Source organism: Schistocerca nitens, chromosome 2 (assembly GCF_023898315.1).
Source record: "Schistocerca nitens isolate TAMUIC-IGC-003100 chromosome 2, iqSchNite1.1, whole genome shotgun sequence".
Lineage (NCBI taxonomy): Eukaryota > Metazoa > Arthropoda > Insecta > Orthoptera > Acrididae > Schistocerca > Schistocerca nitens.
Window position 1 is genome coordinate 675,767,618 of NC_064615.1, and position 21,065 is coordinate 675,788,682.

The 21,065-nt window shown below is 44.0% G+C and overlaps 1 protein-coding gene across 1 annotated transcript in view; it reads right to left on the bottom strand.

Annotated features, from left to right (window-relative positions):
* Positions 1-18,184, bottom strand: part of LOC126235237 (kinesin-like protein KIF19) — a 605,478-nt gene extending 587,294 nt beyond the window's left edge. Inside the window, exon 1 of the mRNA XM_049943969.1 lies at positions 18,083-18,184. Coding sequence (XP_049799926.1) covers positions 18,083-18,184 — 102 coding nt within the window. The remainder of the gene's footprint in view (positions 1-18,082) is intronic.
* Between the last annotated feature and the right edge of the window lie 2,881 nt (positions 18,185-21,065).

Genomic DNA, 21,065 nt, shown 5'->3' on the forward strand with positions numbered 1-21,065 from the left:
CGCAGGTTCGAATTCTGCCTCGGGCATGGGTGTGTGTGATGTCCTTATGTTAGTTAGGTTTAAGTAGTTCTAAATTATATGGGACTGATGAACTCACAAGTTAAGTCCGATAGTGCTCAGAGCCATTTTGAACCTCAACTGGTAAAGACGGAGTCCTTTTAGGATCAGTTTATTGACCGTCTGTTTGTCTGTACAATTGTTAAAAACTGTTTTCCTCAGGAACGAGGAGCATGTATTTTGATACAAACTCGCTCATCTGAATGTACAGGGTATTTCCCGTTGACGTAGAATCATGCATGAAATATGGCAAGAAGCACGGTTTCACAGTACAAGGAAAGGATTAAAACTAGAATATTTTTAATTTACATCACATGAAAAAACATTTCGTTTGTCATTTTTTACCCGAGTCCAAAGTTAAAATTAAAATATTCTCGAAACTCTTGAAATTTCCGGCCCCGATATCTGCCAGTATCAATGTCGATAACAGGTATAAATCGTCCAGATTTCCGAGTCCCTGGTTGAATGAAATGTCTACATAAGGTAAGCATTTTTCACATTTCACTCAAGATTCTCGTTTAGATATAACTTTTAGTTTATAACATTTCCACGAATTTCTGGATATAAGTTTTTAAACCGTTTTTCTTCTTTCTTTCTTGTCTATAATGTGCTGAGAATATAATTAGAAGAAAAGGACAGCGGCAGTACAACTAATGATTAATTTTCACTCTGCCAAATGCTCAGGAGATAGGTTTCTAACTGTAAAAAAGTTACACCTCATGGGCTTCCAAATATTTGTACATCCTGGAATTCCGCACTGCCGTAGCAGCGTATTGGAAAGCGAAATATATATTGTATGGCCGCTACGTTCACTTGCTTTTCCTTAGTAAGCCTGTGCTTGACATTACTGTTTTCATTGTTTCTTGTGTATCGTGTAAGATTCTACTGCATACAGTGACTGTAGCCTCAAATGAAATTAGAAACGTGTGGTATTTGAAGTGCGACATAAACAACTGCTTGAATGTTTAAAAATTAATGAGAATTAGAAACGTTTTGACTTAAATAATTACGGCCTAGGTTTCATTTGAAGTGGCTGCTTCACGAGTGCCGCGTCGCTGGTCTGGTTACGGCATAGCTTGCGTGGACGATCGTGTGGCAGTGTGTCACGGCTCTCCTATCTGCGATGTCTCGCAGCGTGCGCCAGTGTCGTGTGGGGAGGGGGGGGGGGGGGGTTAAAAACAGCCTTCTCTTCCTCGTCTCGCTCCCTCACACTGATGCTTCAAATAATTTTTGGCCTGACGCGACTTGATCGGTGACATATTAACCTGTAGTCACAGATATTTTTTTATTGTCATTTACGTTTCGCGAAGTGCACAACATTACGTTTCTCGGAATTAAGAGATAAATTCTCTGTATGTTGATATTTTGTTCCAATTCTAAAGGCTACTGATACAATTATTAACCGGATAAAAGCATCTTACAGAAAATCTCAAGTTCTTGGACTGTAACATGCTGTATCCTATAAGCCATTGACGTACGCGGTAATTTGGCTTTGATACTAGAAACTTTAAAGGACGGTGGAGAATAGGCAATTTATCATTTCAGGTATAGAGCCCTTGTACAGTGACAACTAAGTCGAAAGTCATTAGCAATAATGAGAAAATCCCAGTTTTATGATAAAAATACAAGTTTTAATATTTTCGTAATTCTTTCTTCGCTTGCCATATTGACAACAGCTGTTTGAAAGTGGCATCGCCCGGCTTCTCTACAGCAATGACATCATCACTTGAGGCTCTCTCTTACTTTTTTGAACACCCCGGTTGTTGCTCGAACAGTGTCACAGGCAGCGAGAATTCTTGCCAGAACACGCTCTTCAGTTCCGCCACCTGATTCGCGCTCATGATTTTTTCCATGACGATGCCAAGAACTCTTCAACGAAACAAGAACTCTTCTTCTTACCAAACCTCATAGAGAATGTCTAATGCTGGTGTTCACGGGCAAGATGTGCAAGTGTGGAAGGGCTCCATCACGTTGTAAAATACACCACACGAAAATAAAGTGCGATGTCCTCCAATAATATGGTAAGTCTCTCAGAAATACAGCATGCATTGGTATAGTTAAGTGTTAAGTGAGCAGAAAAAAGGTACATGTCTATTAACCCGTCAACCCTCCCCCTCCCACAGAAATACACTCAATTGGGCCAAATCTTTGTTCATGACCCCTTACCATTTTAGTTAGTTATGACTATTTAGCAGTCTTTCTCTGTTGGAATGGGCTATGGTCGGGAAAAATGAATAGGCAGCAAAATGACTGTCGACCTTATAGCACTGTAGTACGCCTTGGTTCTACAGGACGCGGTTCAGAAGGTAGCAAGAGTGACTGCTTGCACTTTTCGTAAATAGTTGGGGTGTAGCTTTCTTTCACACATCAGTATGCAGACAGTACTGCTCACGACATTCACTTCACGTAAACCTGATCCAGTACTCGCGTTCCCCATCTACACCAGCAAGCACTGTTTCCTCTGACAACTCCGCCAATGGGTAAAAGCAAGTAAAATTATTTTAATATGCAGCACGCTTGTTTTCTGCCACCTATTAAGGTTATTTATGTGCAAAATCCTACAGTACAATCAGTGCTGCAGCCAACTATGAATACTAGACACACAAGAGTCATTGCTTAGATGTTAATTTGCAAAAGCCGAACCATTAGCACGAAATAATACGTGTTAACACACAACACAGCAGATGTCTCTGTGTTGTCGTACGTTCTTCCGTTATTCGTCATCGAAGCGCAGATCTGGAGTTTCAATAAAGAGGGTGGAACATCTCGAAGACCAGAATAACGAGACTGTTATCGCTTCTGATACTGGACTACAGCAGTGTAGATGCAACGAAAATGATGAGCTTGTCGACATATAGATACCGGTCCCGTTAAATGTTTGTACTATTCCACTCCTTTATGTTTCAATCACGTCAATGAAACTCCACACATGCATTTCTGTCACGGGAAGAGCAACACCTATTTTGGAAAATACGATTGTGTCAGCAGGGAATTCTACTGTTAAATGCAGGGGATATCTTCAACCAAAACATTGCATCGAAACAAGTGTCAAGTTCATAGTGCTGTGAAATATGGGAAAAAACCACAAATTGCCATTTAGAAGAAGAACAGCACTTAAATTGTGTTTCATACAGTTACTGTCAGGCGGTCCATAAAGTAAAAATTATTAATATACAGTAATAATACAGTGTATAGGCTGAAAGAGTTCACTGAGGGCTTCTATGAGAGCGAGGACTTAAGTGATTATGTGATAGAAGAAGAAACGGGAGTCGATATGGAATAGATAGGGAATCAAATATTAGATTCAGAATTTAGACGAACTCTGGAATATTTAAAATTAAATAAGGTACAAGGGATAGCTAATATTTCATCGGAATGTTTAAAATCAAGGGAGACAGAGGCAAAAAAAGATTATTCACGTTGTTGTTTAGAATGTATGAGACTGGCGATATACCATCAAACTTTGGGAAATAACATCTATACAGTCCCCAAGAATGGAAGATCCGACAAAAGCGAGAATTATCACACAATTATCTTAACAGCTTATTCATCCAAGTTGCTGACAAGAACAGTACACTCAAGAATGGAAAATAAAATTGATGATCAGTTAGATGACGATCAGCTCGACTTTAGGAAAGGTAAAGGCACACGTGTGCCAGCTCTTACCTTGTGGCTGATAATGGAAGCAAGCCTAAAGAAAAATCATCACACATTCATTGGATGTGGTGGAAAAAGTGTTCTACAACGTAAAATGGTGCAAGATGTTCAAAAGCCTTAGAAAAATCGGGATAAGGTGTAGGGAAAGACGGCAGACGAAGAACGAAGCGCACGTATTAAAAATTGGTGCAAAACAGAAGTGTAGTCTTTCTTCCCTACTGTTCAGTCTATAGCCCGAAGAAGCAATGATAGAATGAAAACATAGGTTCAAGAGTGAGATTAAAATTCAAGGCGAAAGTATATGAATGTTAAGATTCGCTGATGACTTTGCTATCCTCAGTGAAAGTAAAGAAGCATTACATGATCAGCTCAATGGAAGGAGGAGTCTAATGAGTATTGAACATGTAATTAGAGTAAATCGAAGAAATACGAAGGTAATGAGAAATAGCAGAAATGAAGACAACAAGAAACTTAACATCTGAATTAGTGATCATGAAGCAGATGAAGTTAAGGAATTCTCTTACCTAGACACCAAAATAATCCGTGACGGAGGGAGCAAGGACGACTTAAAAAGGCGACAACCACTGGAAAAAAGAACATTCCTAGCCAAGTGATTTCTACTAGTATCAAACATAGGCCTTAATTTAAGGAAGAAATTTCTGTGAATGTACCGTTCGGAGCACAGCGTTGCATGATAGTGAAACATGGACTGTGGGAAAACAGAAACAGAAGAGAACAGAAGCATCTGAGATGCGTTGCTACAGAAGAATGTTGACAATTAGGTGGACTGATAGGGTAAGCAATGAGGAAGTTCTCCGTATAATCGGCGAGGAAAGAACACTCCCAAGAACATACGTTTCTCATATTAGGTGCACTGTGCTGCCACCTATTGCCAGGTACTCCATATCAGCGACCTCAGTCGTCATTGGACATCATGAGAGAGCAGAATGGAGCACTCAGCAGAACTCACACGGACTTCCAACGTGGTCAGGTGATTAGGTGTCACTTGAGTCATACGTCTGTTCGCGAGATTTCCACACTCCTAAGCATCCCTAGGTCCACTGTTTCAGATGTGATAGCGAAATGGAAAGATGAAGGGACACGTACAACACAAAAGCGTACAGGCTGACCTCGTCTATTGACTGACAGAGACCGCCGACAATTGAAGAGGGCCGTAATGTGTAATAGGAACACCATCTATCCAGACCATCACACAGAAATTCCAAACTGCATCAGGATCCACTGCAAGTACTATGACAGTTAGGCGGGAGGTGAGAAAACATGGATTTCATGGTCGAGTGGCTGCTCATAAGCCACACATCACGCTGGTAAATGCCAAACGACTCCTTGCTTGGTGTAAGGAGCGTAAACATTGGACGATTGAACAGTGGAGAAACGTTGTATGCAGTGACGAATCATGGTTCACAATGTGACGATGCGATGTCAGGGTGTGGGTAGGACGAATTCTCGGTGAACGTCATCTGCCAGCGTGTGTAGTGCCAACAGTAAAATTCGGAGGCGGTGGTGTTATGGTGTGATCGTGTTTTTCATGGAGGGGGCTTGCACCTCTTGCTGTTTTGCGTAGCACTATAACGCCACAGGCCTACATTGATGTATCAAGCACCTTCGTTTTCCCACTGTTGGAGAGCAATTCGTGGATGGTGATTGCATCTTTCAACACGAACGAGCACCTGTCATAATGCACAGCCTGTGGCGGAATGGTTACACGACAATAACATCCTTGTAATGGAGTAGCCTGCACAGAGTCCTGACCTGACTCATATAGAACACCGTTGGGCATTTTGTAACGCCGACTTCGTGCCTGGCTTCACTGACAGCCACCGATATCTCTCCTCAGGGCAGCACTTCGTGAAGGATGTGCTGCCATTCCCTAAGAAATCTTCCAGCACCTGATTGAACGTATGCTTGCGAGAGTGGAAGCTGACATGCCGCTAAGGATGGGCCGACACCATACTGAATTCCAGAATTACAGATGGAGGGCGCCGCAAACTTGTAAGTCATTTTCAGCCAGGTGTCCGGATACTTTTGATATGGATAACACTGACAAGAAGAAGAAACAGTATGATTGGACGTGTGTCAACGTATCAGGTAATAACTTACATGGTACAAGAAGGAGCTGTATAAAGTAAAAACTGTAGGGGAGGACAGAGATTGGGATACTTCAAGCAAACAATTGAGGACGTAGGTTGCAAGTGCTTCTCTGAGACAAAAATACTGCCACAGGAGAGGAATTCGTGGAGGGCTGCATCAAACCAGTCAGAAGACTGATGATTCAAAACAAGTAGTGCATGTGCTAGCACATATTGTTTCAAGCCAATATGCCTCATTTATGACTCTGCTGATCCCACTAGTCATAATCGTCCGTTACATGGGAACCTAATGTTTCAGCAAGATGTTCGTCTGTATTTACCATTGAAATATCGATTATAGACAAATGCACAGTTAACAGATGAGTTACTTTAATGAGTGGCAGAAAACACAAAAGCCAGTATTTTAAATTAATATATGTTCTGTTTTTGCCGTTCGAGCTGGGGAACACTTCCCTTGTAAGTGGGGAGCCGTAGATTTGGTCGTACTCTTCGGTGACTGGTGGTACTACTTTTGCTATTTCCCTGAACCGTCGGTACAAGTTGGAAACACGGTGTATGTTGAATCATCGGTTGTTTCCTCAGTGGGTGCACGGTTCGATATACTCTAGTGCGCAAAACTTAAGGAAGAATGTACGTTTCGAAAGACGTGTCATTTCCAAGTAACATATCTCGATGAAACTTGGGCCGTACATGGAAAGAACAGCTACAGTGTACCACGGAAGGTAACTCAAAGAAATAACAAGACAGAGACGATACTTTTTTTCAAAGATAATAATTACATTAAAGTCACCGAGATTTGTGATGGACGCTTGGACAATGCAAAGGGCAGGGTGTGGTTCTCAATAGGGTGTATGATCACATCGGACGGCAGCACACGTCCTGGACCGTGCTCCCATGCAGGCCACAAGGTTGGCAAGGAGTTCTTATGCTAGAGCGTTACATTCGTGCGTCAGTGTGGTTGAAAACGGCTTCATGACCGTTGGTGCATGTGGACGTGCTGCAGTACGTCTCCCAACCCGTCCCATACGTGTTCTATGGCACTCAAATCGGGTAAACTGCCAGGGCAGTCCATTCGCCGAATGTACTCTCTTTCCAAGAGCTCCTCCACCTACGCAGTTAGATTCGGTCGCGCACTGCCATCCATAGAAATGAAGTTAGGGCCGAATGCACATCTGACAAGATGCACATGGGGAAGGAGAACAGTGTCAGAATACCGTTGACCGCAGAGTGTAGAGTGTTCAATGATTTGGAGGTCAGAAACTCAATGCAACGTTATGCCTCCCCTCGCTGTAACATCTGGACCACTAAAACGATCAGCAATGCTGCACATACTCTCGTATGGTAAGAAGTGAGAAAATCTAATGTACCCGAGAACTGTGTCCAACACAATCACTTTGGAGACCCAGGTGTTATGGCGTGGGGGGCATAGTGTTGCACGGGCGTACTCATGTCGTATGCGTTGGGGAGGCTTATTACAGCAGCCCAAATGCACAAACGGCCATTCACCAGTCGTCAACTGCGCTCGTGGAGGAATGGGACGCGCTACCACAACCATAATCAAACTTGTTAGCACTATGGGAGCAAGTTCCAGATCATGCACTGCCGTTCGTGGTGATCACAGACTCTTTTAAGAACCACTTACAAACTTTTGTAATGTCCAGGGGACCGTCATAAACCTTCGTGACTTCAGTGTAATCACCGTTTTTCAATAAAAGAGTCATTTCCATTCGTCTCAATGCTTATTTATGTCAGTTACCGTCTGTGCTGTAGCATACATCTCTTTCTGTGTTGGTACAAGTTTCATCGAGGTGTGATACTTGGAGAGAAACAAAACTGGCGTACTACTGATCGGAGCGTGGAATGCCAGATCCCTTAATCGGGTAGGTATGGTAGAAGATATAAAAAGGGAGATGTATAGGTTAAAGTTAGATACAGTGGGAATTAGTGAAGGTCGCTGGCAGGAGGTACAGGACTTCTGGTCAGGTGAATGAAGGGTTATAAATGTAAAATAAAATAGGGGCAATGCAGGAGTAGCCGGTCGGAGTGGCCGAGCGGTTCTAGGCGCTTCATTCTGGAACCGCGCGACCGCTACGGTCGCCGGTTCGAATCCTGCCTTGAGCATCGATGTGTGTGATGCCCTTAGGTTAGTTAGATTTAAGTAGTTCTAAGTTCTAGGGGACTGATGACCTCAGATGTTAAGTCCCATAGTGCTCAGAGCCATTTGAACCATTTGAATGCAGGAGTAGCTTCAATAATAAATAAAAAAATAGCAACGCGGATAAGCTACTTTGAGCAGCATAGTGAATGTATTATTGTAGCCAAGATTGGCACGAAGCCCTTACCCGCCACCATAGTACAAGTCTATATGCCAATTGGCTCGGCAGATGATGAGGAGAGAGAGGAAATGTATGATGTGATGAAAGTAATTACTCAGACAGTTAAGGGGTACGAAAATTTAATAGCCGTGGAGGACTGGAATCGGATAGTAGGAAAAGGAAGAGAAGGGAAAGTAATAGGTGAATGTGGACTGGGAGAAAGGAATGAAAGAGGAAGCCGCCTCGTAGAATTGTGCACAGAGCATAGTTTAATCATAGCTAACACTTGGTTTAAGAATCATGAAGGAAGGTTGTATACGTGGAAGAGACCTGAAGACAACGGAACGTTTCAGATTGATTCTATTATACTAAGACAGAGATTTCGGAATAATCTTCTAAACTGTAAGATATTTCCAGGGGCATATGTGGACGCTGAGCACAATGTATTGGTTATGAACTGCAGATTAAAAATGAAGAAATTGCAAAAAGGCAGGAGTTTAAGGAGATTGGGCTTAAATAAACTGAAAGAACCAGAGCTTGTAGAGAGCTTCAGACGAAACATTACGGAAGCGACCGACAAGAATAGGCGAAAGGAATACAGTAGAAGAAGAATGGGTATCGTTGAGAGATGAAATAGCGAAGGCAGCAGTGGATGAAGTAAGTAAAAAGACCGAGGCTAGTAGAAATCCTTGGGTGACACAAGAGATGTTGAATTTTATCGATGAAAGGAGAAAATATGAAATTCCAATAATTGAATCAAGCGAAAGAGAATACAAACGTCTAAAAAATGAGATGTACAGGAAATGCAAAATGGCTAAGCAGGAATGGTTACAGGACAAATGCAAGGATGTAGAAGCATGTATCACTAGGGGTAAGGCAGATGCTGCCTAAAGGAGAAGAGAGCTCAGATTGAAAACCAGTCCTAAGCAAAGATGGGAAAGCAGAAAGATGGAAGGAGTATACAGAGCGTTTATACAAGGGAGATGTACTTCAGGGCGATAGTATAGAAATGGAGGAGGACGTAGATGAAAATGAAATGGTAGATATGATCTTCCGTGAGGAATTTGCCAAAGTACTCAAGGACGTAAGTCGAAACAAGGCCCCAGTAGTAAGCAACATTCCCTTAGAGCTACTGATAACCTTGGGAAGGCCAGCCATGACAAAACTCTCCAATCTGGTTGTTGTTGTTGTGGTCTTCAGTCCTGAGACTGGATTGATGCAGCTCTCCATGCTACTCTATCCTGTGCAAGCTTCTTCATCTCCCAGTACCTACCGCAACCTACATTCTTCTGAATCTGCTTAGTGTATTGATCTCTTGGTCTCCCTCTACGATTTTTACCCTCCACGCTGCCCTCCAATGCTAAATTTGTGATCCCTTGATGCCTCAAAACATGTCCTACCAACCGATCCCTTCTTCTAGTCAAGTTGTGCCACAAACTTCTCTTCTCCCCAATCCTATTCAATACCTCCTCATTAGTTACGTGATCTACCCATCTAATCTTCTACATTCTTCTGTAGCTCCACATTTCGAAAGCTTCTATTCTCTTCTTGTCCAAACTGGTTATCGTCCATGTTTCACTTCCATACAAGGCTACACTCCATACAAATACTTTCAGAAACGACTTCCTGATACTTAAATTTATACTCGATGTTAACAAATTTCTCTTCTTCAGAAACGATTTCCTTGCCATTGCCAGTCTACATTTTATATCCTCTCTACTTCGACCATCATCAGTTATTTTACTCCCTAAATAGCAAAACTCCTTTACTACTTTAAGTGGCTCATTTCCTAATCTAATCCCCTCAGCATCACCCGACTTAATTCGACTACATTCCATTATCCTCGTTTTGCTTTTGTTGATGTTCATCTTATATCCTCCCTTCAAGACACCACCCATTCCGTTCAACTGCTCTTCCAAGTCCTTTGCTGTCTCTGACAGAATTACAATGTCATCGGCGAACCTCAAAGTTTTTACTTCTTCTCCATGAATTTTAATACCTACTCCGAATTTTTCTTTTGTTTCCTTTACTGCTTGCTCAATATACAGATTGAATAACATCGGGGAGAGGCTACAACCCTGTCTCACTCCTTTCCCAACCACTGCTTCCCTTTCATGCCCCTCGACTCTTATAACTGCCATCTGGTTTCTGTACAAATTGTAAATAGCCTTTCGCTCCCTGTATTTTACCCCTGCCACCTTCAGAATTTGGAAGAGAGTATTCCAGTTAACGTTGTCAAAAGCTTTCTCTAAGTCTACAAATGCTAGAAACGTAGATTGCCTTTTCTTAATCTTTCTTCTAAGATAAGTCGTAAGGTTAGTATTGCCTCACGTGTTCCAACATTTCTACGGAATCCAAACTGATCTTCCCCGAGGTCCGCTTCTACCAGTTTTTCCATTCGTCTGTAAAGAATTCGCGTTAGTATTTTGCAGCTGTGACTTATTAAACTGATAGTTCAGTAATTTTCACATCTCTCAACACCTGCTTTCTTTGGGATTGGAATTATTATATTCTTCTTGAAGTCTGTGGGTATTTCGCCTGTCTCATACATCTTGCTCACCAGATGGTAGAGTTTTGTCATGACTGGCTATCCCAAGGCCATCAGTAGTTCTAATGGAATGTTGTCTACTCCCGGGGCCTTGTTTCGACTCAGGTCTTTCAGTGCTCTGTCAAACTCTTCACGCAGTATCTTATCTCCCATTTCGTCTTCATCTACATCCTCTTCCATTTACATAATATTGTCCTCAAGTACATCGCTCTTGTATAAACCCTCTATATACTCCTTCCACCTTTCTGCCTTCCCTTCTTTGCTTAGAACTGGGTTGCCATCTGAGCTCTTGATATTCATACAAGTGGTTCTCTTCTCTCCAAAGGTCTCTTTAATTTTCCCGTAGGCAGTATCTATCTTACCCCTAGTGAGACAAGCCTCTACATCCTTACATTTGTCCTCTAGCCATCCCTGCTTAGCCATTTTGCACTTCCTGTCGATCTCATTTATGAGACGTTTGTATTCCTTTTTGCCTGCTTCATTTACTGCATTTTTATATTTTCTCCTTTCATCAATTAAATTCAATATTTCTTCTGTTACCCAAGGATTTCTATTGGCCCTCGTCTTTTTACCTACTTGATCCTCTGCTGCCTTCACTACTTCATCCCTCAGAGCTACCCATTCTTCTTCTACTGTATTTCTTTCCCCCATTCCTGTCAATTGTTCCCTTATGCTCTCCCTGAAACTCTCTACAACCTCTGGTTCTTTCAGTTTATCCAGGTCCCATCTCCTTAAATTCCCACCTTTTGGCAGTTTCTTCAGTTTCAATCTGCAGTTCATAACCAACAGATTGTGGTCAGAATCCACATCTGCCCCTGGAAATGTCTTATAATTTAAAACCTGGTTCCTAGATCTCTGCATTACCATTATATAATCTGTCTGATACCTTTTAGTATCTCCAGGATTCTTCCAGGTATACAACCTTCTTTTATGATTCTTGAACCAAGTGTTAGCTATGATTAAGTTGTGCTCTGTGCAAAATTCTACAAGGCGGCTTCCTCTTTCATTTCTTCCCCCCAATCCATATTCACCTACTATGTTTCCTTCTCTCCCTTTTCCTACTGACGAATTCCAGTCACCCATGACTATTAAATTTTCGTCTCCCTTCACTACCTGAATAATTTCTTTTATCTCGTCATACATTTCATCAATTTCTGCATCATCTGCAGAGCTAGTTGGCATATAAACTTGTACTACTGTAGTAGGCATGGGCTTTGTGTCTATCTTGGCCACAATAATGCGTTCACTATGCTGTTTGTAGTAGCTAACCCGCGCTCCTATTTTTTTATTCATTATTAAACCTACTCCTGCATTACCCTATTTGATTTTGTGTTTATAACCCTGTAATCTCCTGACCAAAAGTCTTGTTCCTCCTGCCACCGAACTTCACTAATTCCCACTATATCTAACTTCAACCTATCCATTTCCCTTTTTAAATATTCTAACCTACCTGCCCGATTAAGGGATCTGACATTCCACGCTCCGACCCGTAGAATGCCAGTTTTCTTTCTCCTGATAACGACATCCTCTTGAGTAGTCCCCGCCCGGAGATCCGAATGGGGGACTATTTTACCTTCGGAATATTTTACCCAAGAGGACGCCATCATCATTTAATCATACAGTAAAGCTGCATGTCCTCGGGAAAAATTACGGCTGTAGTTTCCCCTTGCTTTCAGCCGTTCGCAGTACCAGCACAGCAAGGCCGTTTTGGTTAATGTTACAAGGCCAGATCAGTCAATCATTCAGACTGTTGCCCCTGCAACTACTGAAAAGGCTGCTGCCCCTCTTCAGGAACCACATGTTTGTCTGGCCTCTCAACAGATACCCCTTCGTTGTGGTTGCACCTACGGTACGGCCATCTGTATCGCTGAGGCACGCAAGCCTCCCCACCAACGGCAAGGTCCATGGTTCGTGGGGGAAGCCAATCTGGTTAGCAAGATGTATGCAACAGGCGACATACCTTCAAACTTCAAGAAGAATATATTAATTCCAATACCAAAGAAAGCAGGTGTTGACAGGTACTAAAAAGAATCCTTTAAAGAAGAATGGAAAAGCTGACCTCAGGGAAGACCAGTTCGGATTCCGGAGAAATGTAGGAGCACGCGAGGCTATACTGACCCTGCAACTTCTCATAGAAGATACGTTAAGGAAAGGAAAACCTACATTTGTGGCATTTGTAGACTTAGACATAGCTTTCGATAATGTTGACTGGAATAATCTCTTTCAAATTCTAAAAGTGACAGGGGTAAAATACAGGGAGCCAAAGGCTATTTACAATTTGTACAAACACCAGATGGCAGTTATAAGAGTCGGGAGGCACGAAAGGGAAGCAGTGGTTGAGAAGGGAGTGAGACAGGTTTGTAGCCTATCCCCGATGTTACTCAATCTGTATATTGAGCAAGCAGTAAAGGAATCAAAAGAAAAACTTGGTGTAGGATTTAAAGTCCAGAGAAAAGAAATAAAAACTTTGAGGTTTGTCGATGACATTGTAATTCTGTCAGAGACAGCAAAGGACTCGGAAGAGCAACTGAATGTAATGGACAGAGCCTTGAAAGGAGGATATAAGATGAACATCAACAAAATCAAAACGAGAATAATGGAATATAGTCTAATTAAATCAGGTGATGCAGAGGAAATTAGATTAGGAAATGAGACGCTTAAAGTAGCATATGAGTTTTGCTATCTGGGATGTGGGAAGCAAAGTGACTGATGATGGTCGAAATAGAGAGGATATGACATGGAGACTGCTAATGGCAAGAAAAGTGTTTCTGCAGAAGAGAAATTTGTTAACATGGAGTATAAATTTAAGTGTTAGGAAGTCCTTTCTGAAAGTAGTTGTATGGATAGTAGCCATGTATGGAAGTGAAACATGGACGATAAATAGTTTGGACAAGAAGAGAATAGAAGCTTTCGAAATGTTGGGGTACAGAAGAATGCGGAATATTAGGTGGGTAGGTCACGTAACTAATGAGAAGGTACTGGCTAGAAGAAGGGATCTGTTGGTAGGACACATTCTGAGGCATCAAGGGATCACCAATTTAGTACTGGAGGGAAGCCTGGAGGGTAAAAATCATAGAGGGAGACCAGGAGATAAATACAGTGAGCAGATTCAGAAGGACGTAAGTTGCCGTAGCTATTTGAAGATGCTTGCGCAGGGTAGCATGGAGAGCTGCATCAAACCAGTCTTTTGACTGAAGACCACAACAACTACATGTTACTTGGCAGTGACACATGATGCGAATGTTCTTTTCGTCCTCAAGTTTTGCCCAGCGATGTAGCTTGTTAGTTCTCCATCCGTCTGCATGTCTGTTCATTCCGTAACAGGGTGTAATGCCCTTTCACGCTAGCTGACAGATTGTATACGTCTACTGCGTTCTTATAGACGCTTACATGAGGACTGACCGTGGGTGTGTAGACGTTACGACGTCCTTAGTACATTAGCTACATTATCGGATTTTATGTACGCCTAGGTGTTAATCGGGTTTGTCTTCCGTACGATTTAGTAGCTAGATTCACAGTAAATCGGTTTACTACGCTACACGAGTAACGATTGGTAGGTTTCCTAATTTCACTGTAGTGTTACCCCAGAACATGTTTTGCTTAGTTACTTTCGATGTAGCAGTCATTTATACATTATCACTGGAAAGTTGTATTGTCGCGATTGAAGCAGTCGTCACAACATGAGCATTAGTGGCCGTGTTGCTTGCTTATTGAAAAGGTAAAGCAAAGTTTTGTATCACCCTCATGACTCGCTTTCTTTTTTTGGGAAACTTCTTTCTCAATACTTCTTTCATCGCAGAAAATCGCTATGCGCAGCCACCTGTGTAATGGTAGTGAAAAGAATCCTCCATTTTCAGTGTAGCTCACTAGAGGACGTTGTGTCTCCAAACTTGAATGGGACAATGCGGCTTGAGTACGCTTTTCACTGTGACAACATGCCGCGAACGCTCTTTCCAAGCTCGGAGCGTAGGCTCTTCGTCGCTTTCCGGCAAGAGGGTTGTCAGCACGGGAATTGCTGGAAACCGCAGCCACTTCATTCCAACCTCAACTGATATTGGATACATATCTCGTAGTGGTTGCTCGCGGTCAGCAACGCCACCTGATGACCGATACCTGCAAAATATGCTTCGTAGGTGCCGCTATGAGAATCCTGCCCGATTGCGCGCGATATTTTTGGAACTAGGCGAACTGTGACGACCCGAGTAGTACGCAGTCGTCAGCAGACATTGAATTTCGCCTCTAGGCGTCCCTTACGAGTAAAAGTACAAACCCACCAGCACCATGGTCCGTGAAGAATGTCGACAAGGAATTTTCTGGAAAGAACACTGAACCAATGGCATCAGATACCTTTCTCCTAAGGGTGCAGAATTTGTCTGGCGCCTGACTACCGCCGTAGAAGAGAGTGAAAGCCGCGACATACCAATGCACGCTCCGACATGCACGCTGACGGGTTGAGCAGGGAAGTGGGTCTGTCATGTATGGAGCCAGTAGGCTGCCACATAGTCACATGGGGATGTGGGACGCCTCTTATCGTTATCGAGAGTAACTGGAAGTCTGTGCAGTAGCGGGACAGCCATACAGTCAACACGGTGGCCATAGGTTCATCTTTTAAGACCGCTTCTGTGTCGTCTACCTCCAGGAGGCAACAGTTAACCAGATGGAACAGTGTGGGGTATCCGCTGACATGAACCGTCTTGGCAATTCTTTCGAGCAGCTGAAATTTATGAGTGCGCCGTCGTGGGAAGCATTCTCACAGAGCGGATGGCCTCAGGAGGCTCGCCAGCGAAGAGTGAGACAGGATCGAGCAGGAAAGTATCGACTATCTTGTGGGTAGCATCGCAAGTAGCACCAAACGTTATAATGGAGTGGGAGGACCAACACTAATTTAAGAGATGCACAAAGATGGGCATACAGTGCCTTCATTTTATTTGTCATTTTGTTTTCGTTTAACAGTAATATTTTTTAAAAATATGTCACAAATATCTAGGAGTGATAGATCACGTCGTGAGGAACAACTGTTGTTAGAGACAGACTGTTTCCTGACGCTTTCTGGGGACGCTAGATATCATTTAAGACTGGTCATACTATTGAGAGGTAGCGGGGCATAGACACTCTGCAGCATTCGCATGCAATGTGTGTTGCCTATCATACAGTCATCTGCTCCCCAGGAGAGGCGGTATAGCGGGCATATTATAGTTCCTGACTCGCTTCTAAAACATCTATCTCCTCTTAAACACACCCATTTATATTGTATTCTTGTTAAAATTCAGTCCGACATTTTGCTGAGACAGGTAGTATGCTCCACTCCTTGTTAGTCGGCCCTGCTGATTTGGTAAAGTCCCAAGAGAAGGGGAAAAAGCACAGGTGAGTGATGTACACACGATGGGTAAAAGAACGGACTCTCAAATTTAGAAGTGAATACCGTTGACATCTGTTTGCTGCAGTTCTGAGTTCGAATACAATTAATTTCCTTAAGACGGAAAAGCTACTGTCCACAAATCAGCATGGATTTGGAAGGCGTCGCTCGTGCGAAACTCTACTTGTCCTTTTCTCACACGATACGCTGAGAACCATGGATTAAGGGTATCAGTCAGATTCCATTTTCCTAGATTTCTGGGTAGCATTTGACACGGTACCCCCACTTCAGACTGTTAACGAAGATACGAGCGGCTCCCAGATGTGAGAGTGGCTGGAAGACTTCCTAAGTAATAGAACCCAATAGGTTGCCATCGACGGCGAGTGTTGGTCAGAAACAAGGGTTTCGTCGGGAGTGCTCTAGCAAGTGTGGCAGAGCTGCTCCTATTCTCTATATACATAAAAAACGTGACGGACAGTGCGACCAGCTGTCTGAGGCCGTTTGCTGATAACTATGTGCTGTAGAGGAAGTTATTGTCATAGAGCTATTGTAGTAGGTTACAAAACAACAAACAAACTTTCTAGTTGTTGTGATGAATGGCAATTTGCTCTAAATGTAGAAAAATGTAAGTCAGTGCGGATGAGAAGGAAAAACAATCCCATAATGTTCGAAGACAGCATTATTACTGTGGTGCTAACACAGTCGCGTCGATTAAATATGTAAGCGTAACGCTGGAAGGTGATATGAAATTGAGCGAGCACGTAACGTCGGTAGCAGGAAAGACAAATGGTCGACTTTGGATTACTGGAAGTATTTCAGGGAAGTGTGATTCATCTGTGAAAGTGACCTCTTACAGAACACTAGTGGGATCCATTCTTCAGCACTACTCGAGTGTTTGGGATTACCACTTGGTCGGATTGAAGGAAGACATCCAGACTATTCAGAAACGGACTGCCGGAATTGTTATCAGTGAGTTGATCAACATGCGAGTGTTACAGAGATGCTTTGGGAACTCGAATTGGAATCTCTGGAGGGAAGGTGACGTTCTTAACGTGAAACACTATTGAAAGAATCTAAAGAATCAGCATTTGCAGTTGACTGCAGAACGTTTCTACTGACGCCAACGTATGTAAGAACACTAACGTAAGATAAGAGGAATAAGTGCTCGTACGGAGGGCAGTCGCTTTCTCTCGCTCTGTTTGCGAGTGGACCACGAAAGAAAGTGACCAGTAGTGGTAGAAGGTAATTTCCACCATGTTCCATACGGAAGGTTTCGGATATTATATGTGGTGTGTATACACATCAGTGTTGGGTTATTTTGATTTCTTTGCATCGAACAGTCTTCCTACAAACATCTCTCATAATTTACTAACTCAAGTTTTCAAGACAGTCGTAATTGCACCACTAAGTGGACCACAGCTGTCAGTATAGACTGAACGTTTTGCGTCCATGCGTCCATATTGCAACATCTGACCAACTGGCGAAGGGAAAATAAGCGTTAATGGCTTGCTTCTGCCACAAATACTTGATGGTATTAACCAACCTAAAAACATCCTACTCCTAATAGCTATAATTATTTGTTTGTAAATGAAGTAAATATCGATGTAGTGTTCTTTGGTATGCTGTCGTTATACCATATATATATATATATATATATATATATATATATATATATATATATGGTGTAATGAGCAGACATTACTATTGGTGACTGACCACGGCATACCAAAGAACACTAAATCATTATTTACTTCATTCGCAGACAAATAATTATAGCTATTAGGAGTAGGATATTTTTAGGTTGGTTAGTACCATCAAGTATTTGTGGCAAACGCAAGCCAATAACGCTTATTTTCTCTTCGCCAGTTGGTCAGATGTTGCAATATGGACGCATGGACGCAAAACGGTCAGTCTATACTGACAGCCGTGGTCCACTTAGTCGTGCAATTACGACGGTCCTGAAAACATGAGTTAGTTAATTACCGCTAGGTTGGGCGCCCTGGCTGCCCAGCACGGCACAGTGCAGAGTGCGACTGACCATGAGGTTCTCCCTGGCCGGCGGCGGTGGAGGGTCCGGCAGGTCGTCCGGCCGGGGCGGCTGCGGCGGCGCGCGGCGGCTGCGCGGCTGGGAGTCCCTCATGGCGCGCGCGACCCTCGGCTCCGACAGGCTGGCGGCGGCGGCGGCGCGGCCACGCGGCGACTGGCCGGCTGCTGCCACGGCTACAGCGGCCCGCGCATCGACCACGGGCCACGCGTCGCCAGGGCGCCTCCACAGCCACGCCACGCCAAGCCACGCCGCGCGCCTGCGCACTGCCGACGCCGCCAACGCCGCCCGTCTGCTGCGGCCGCTGCCCACTTTCAACCGCAGCCACGGGCCTCCTCACAGCTGTCCTTACCGTTCTGGATGCGAGGGTACAGCTCGTGATACACAGTGGTTTTCAAAAAGGAAGTAACACACTATTATGGCGGGTCGAATACACTACTGGCCGTTAAAATTGCTACACTACGAAGATGACGTGCTATAGACGCGAAATTTAACCGTCAGGAAGAAGATGCCGTGATATGCAAATGATTAGCTTTTCAGCGCATTCGCACAAGGATGGCGCCGGTGGTGACACCTACAACGTGCTGACACGAATAAAGTTTCCAACCGATTTCTCATACACAAACAGCAGTTGACCGGCGTTGCCTGGTCAAACGTTGTTGTGATGCCTCGTGTAAGGAGGAGAAATGCGTACCATCACGTTTCCGACTCTCATAAAGGTCGGATTGTAGCCTATCGCGATTGCGGTTTATCGTATGGCGACATTGCTGCTCGCATTGGACGAGATCCAATGACTGTTAACAGAATATGGAATCGGTGGGTTCAGAGGGTAATACGGAACGCCGTGCTGGATCCCAACGGTCTCGTACCACTAGCAGTCGAGATGACAGGCATCTTATCCGCAAGGCTGTAACGGATGGTGCAGCCACGTCTCGATCCCTGAGTCAACAGATGGGGACGTTTGCAAGACAACAACCATCTGCACGAACAGTTCGACGACGTTTGCAACAGCACGGACTATCAGCTCGGAGACCATAGCTCGGGTTACCCTTGACGCTGCATCACAGACAGGAGCGCCTGCGACGGTGTACTCGACGACGAATTAGGGTGCACGAATGGCAAAACGTCATTTTTCGGATGAATCCAGATTCTGTTTACAGCATCATGACGGTCGCATCCGTGTTTTGTGACATCGCGGTGAACGCACATTGGAAGCGTGTATTTGTCATCGCCATACTGGCGTATCAACCGGCGTGATGGTATGGGTTGCCATTGGTTACACGTCTTGGTCACCTCTTGTTCGGATTGACGGCACTTTGAACAGTGGACGTTACATTTCAGATGTGTTACGACCCGTGACTCTACCCTTCATTCGATTCCTGCGAAACCCTACATTTCAGAAGGATAACCCACGACCGCATGTTGCAGGTCCTGTACGGGCCTTTCTCGATACAGAAAAAGTTCGACTGCTGCCCTGGCTAGCATATTCTCCAGATATCTCACCAACTGAAAACGTCTGGTCAATGGTGGCCGAGCTACTGACTCGTCACACTACGCCACTCACTACTCTTGATGAACTGTGGTATCGTGTAGAAGCTGCATGGGCGGCTGTACCTGTACACGCCATCAAAGCTGTGTTTGACTCAATGCCCAGGCGTATCAAGGCCGTTATTACGACCAGAGGTGGTTGTTCTGGGTACTGATTTCTCAGGATCTATGCAACCAAACTGCGTGAAAATGTTATCACATGTCAGTTCTAGTATAATATATTTGTCCAATGAATACCCGTTTATCATCTGCATTTCTTCTTGGTGTAGCAATTTTAATGGCCAGTAGTGTAAGTTTCGTTAAGTGCTGCTCTATACTTCAAAGTGACACATATACATGACTGATTCCATTTCTCTCTCTCTCTCTCTCTCTCTCTCTCTCTCTCTCTCTCTCTCTCTCTCTGCCCAGCATAGTGCAGGAGCTCGACGTGGCATGGACTCATCAAGTCGTTGGAAATCCCCTGCAGAAATACTGAGCCACACTGCCTCTATAACCGTCCATAATTCCGGAAGTGCTGCCATTGCAGAATTTTGCTCACGAGCTGACCTTTCGATTACGTCCCGTAAATGTTCGATGGGATTCATATCAGACGAACTGGGAGGTCAAATCAATCACTAGAATTATCCAGAATGTTCTTCAAACCAGTGGCGAACAATTATGGCCCGGTGACAGGGCGTATTGTCATCTGTAAGAATTGCATCGTTGTTTGAGGTCTTGAAGTCCATGAATGCCTGCAAATGAAGTAGCCGTACATAACCATATCCAGTTAACGATCGGTTCATTTGGACCAGAGGATGCACTCCACTCCGTGTAAACACAGCCCACACCATTAAGGGAGCCAAGATCAACTTTCGGCCGGCCGCTGTGGCCGAGCGGTTCTAGGCGCTTCAGTCCGGAACCGCGCTGCTGGAACGGCCGCAGGTTCGAATCCTGCCTTGGGCACGGATGTGTGTGCTGTCCATAGGTTAGTTAGGTTTAAGTAGTTCTAACTCTAGGGGACTGATGTCTTCAGATGTTAAGTCCCATAGTGCTTAGAGAGCCGTTTGAACTAACTTGCACAGTGCCTTGCTGACAGCTTGATTCCATGGCTTCGTGGGGTTTGCGCCACACTAGAACCCTACCATCAACTCTTGACAACTGAAATCGGGACTTGTCTGACCTGGCCAAAGTTCTCCAATCCTCTAGGATCTAACCGATATGGTCATGAGCACAGGACAGATTGTGGATGCGATATCATGCTGTTAGCAAACGGTCGTCTGTTACCAACAGTCCATTAACCCCACATTTCGCCGCAATGTCCTAACGGAAACGTTCGTCGCCGTACATCCCACTCAGATTTCTGTGGTCTTTCCACGCAGTGTTGCTTGTCTGGTAGCACTGACAACTCTACTCGAACGGCGCTGCTCTCGGTCGTTAAGTGAAGACGTCG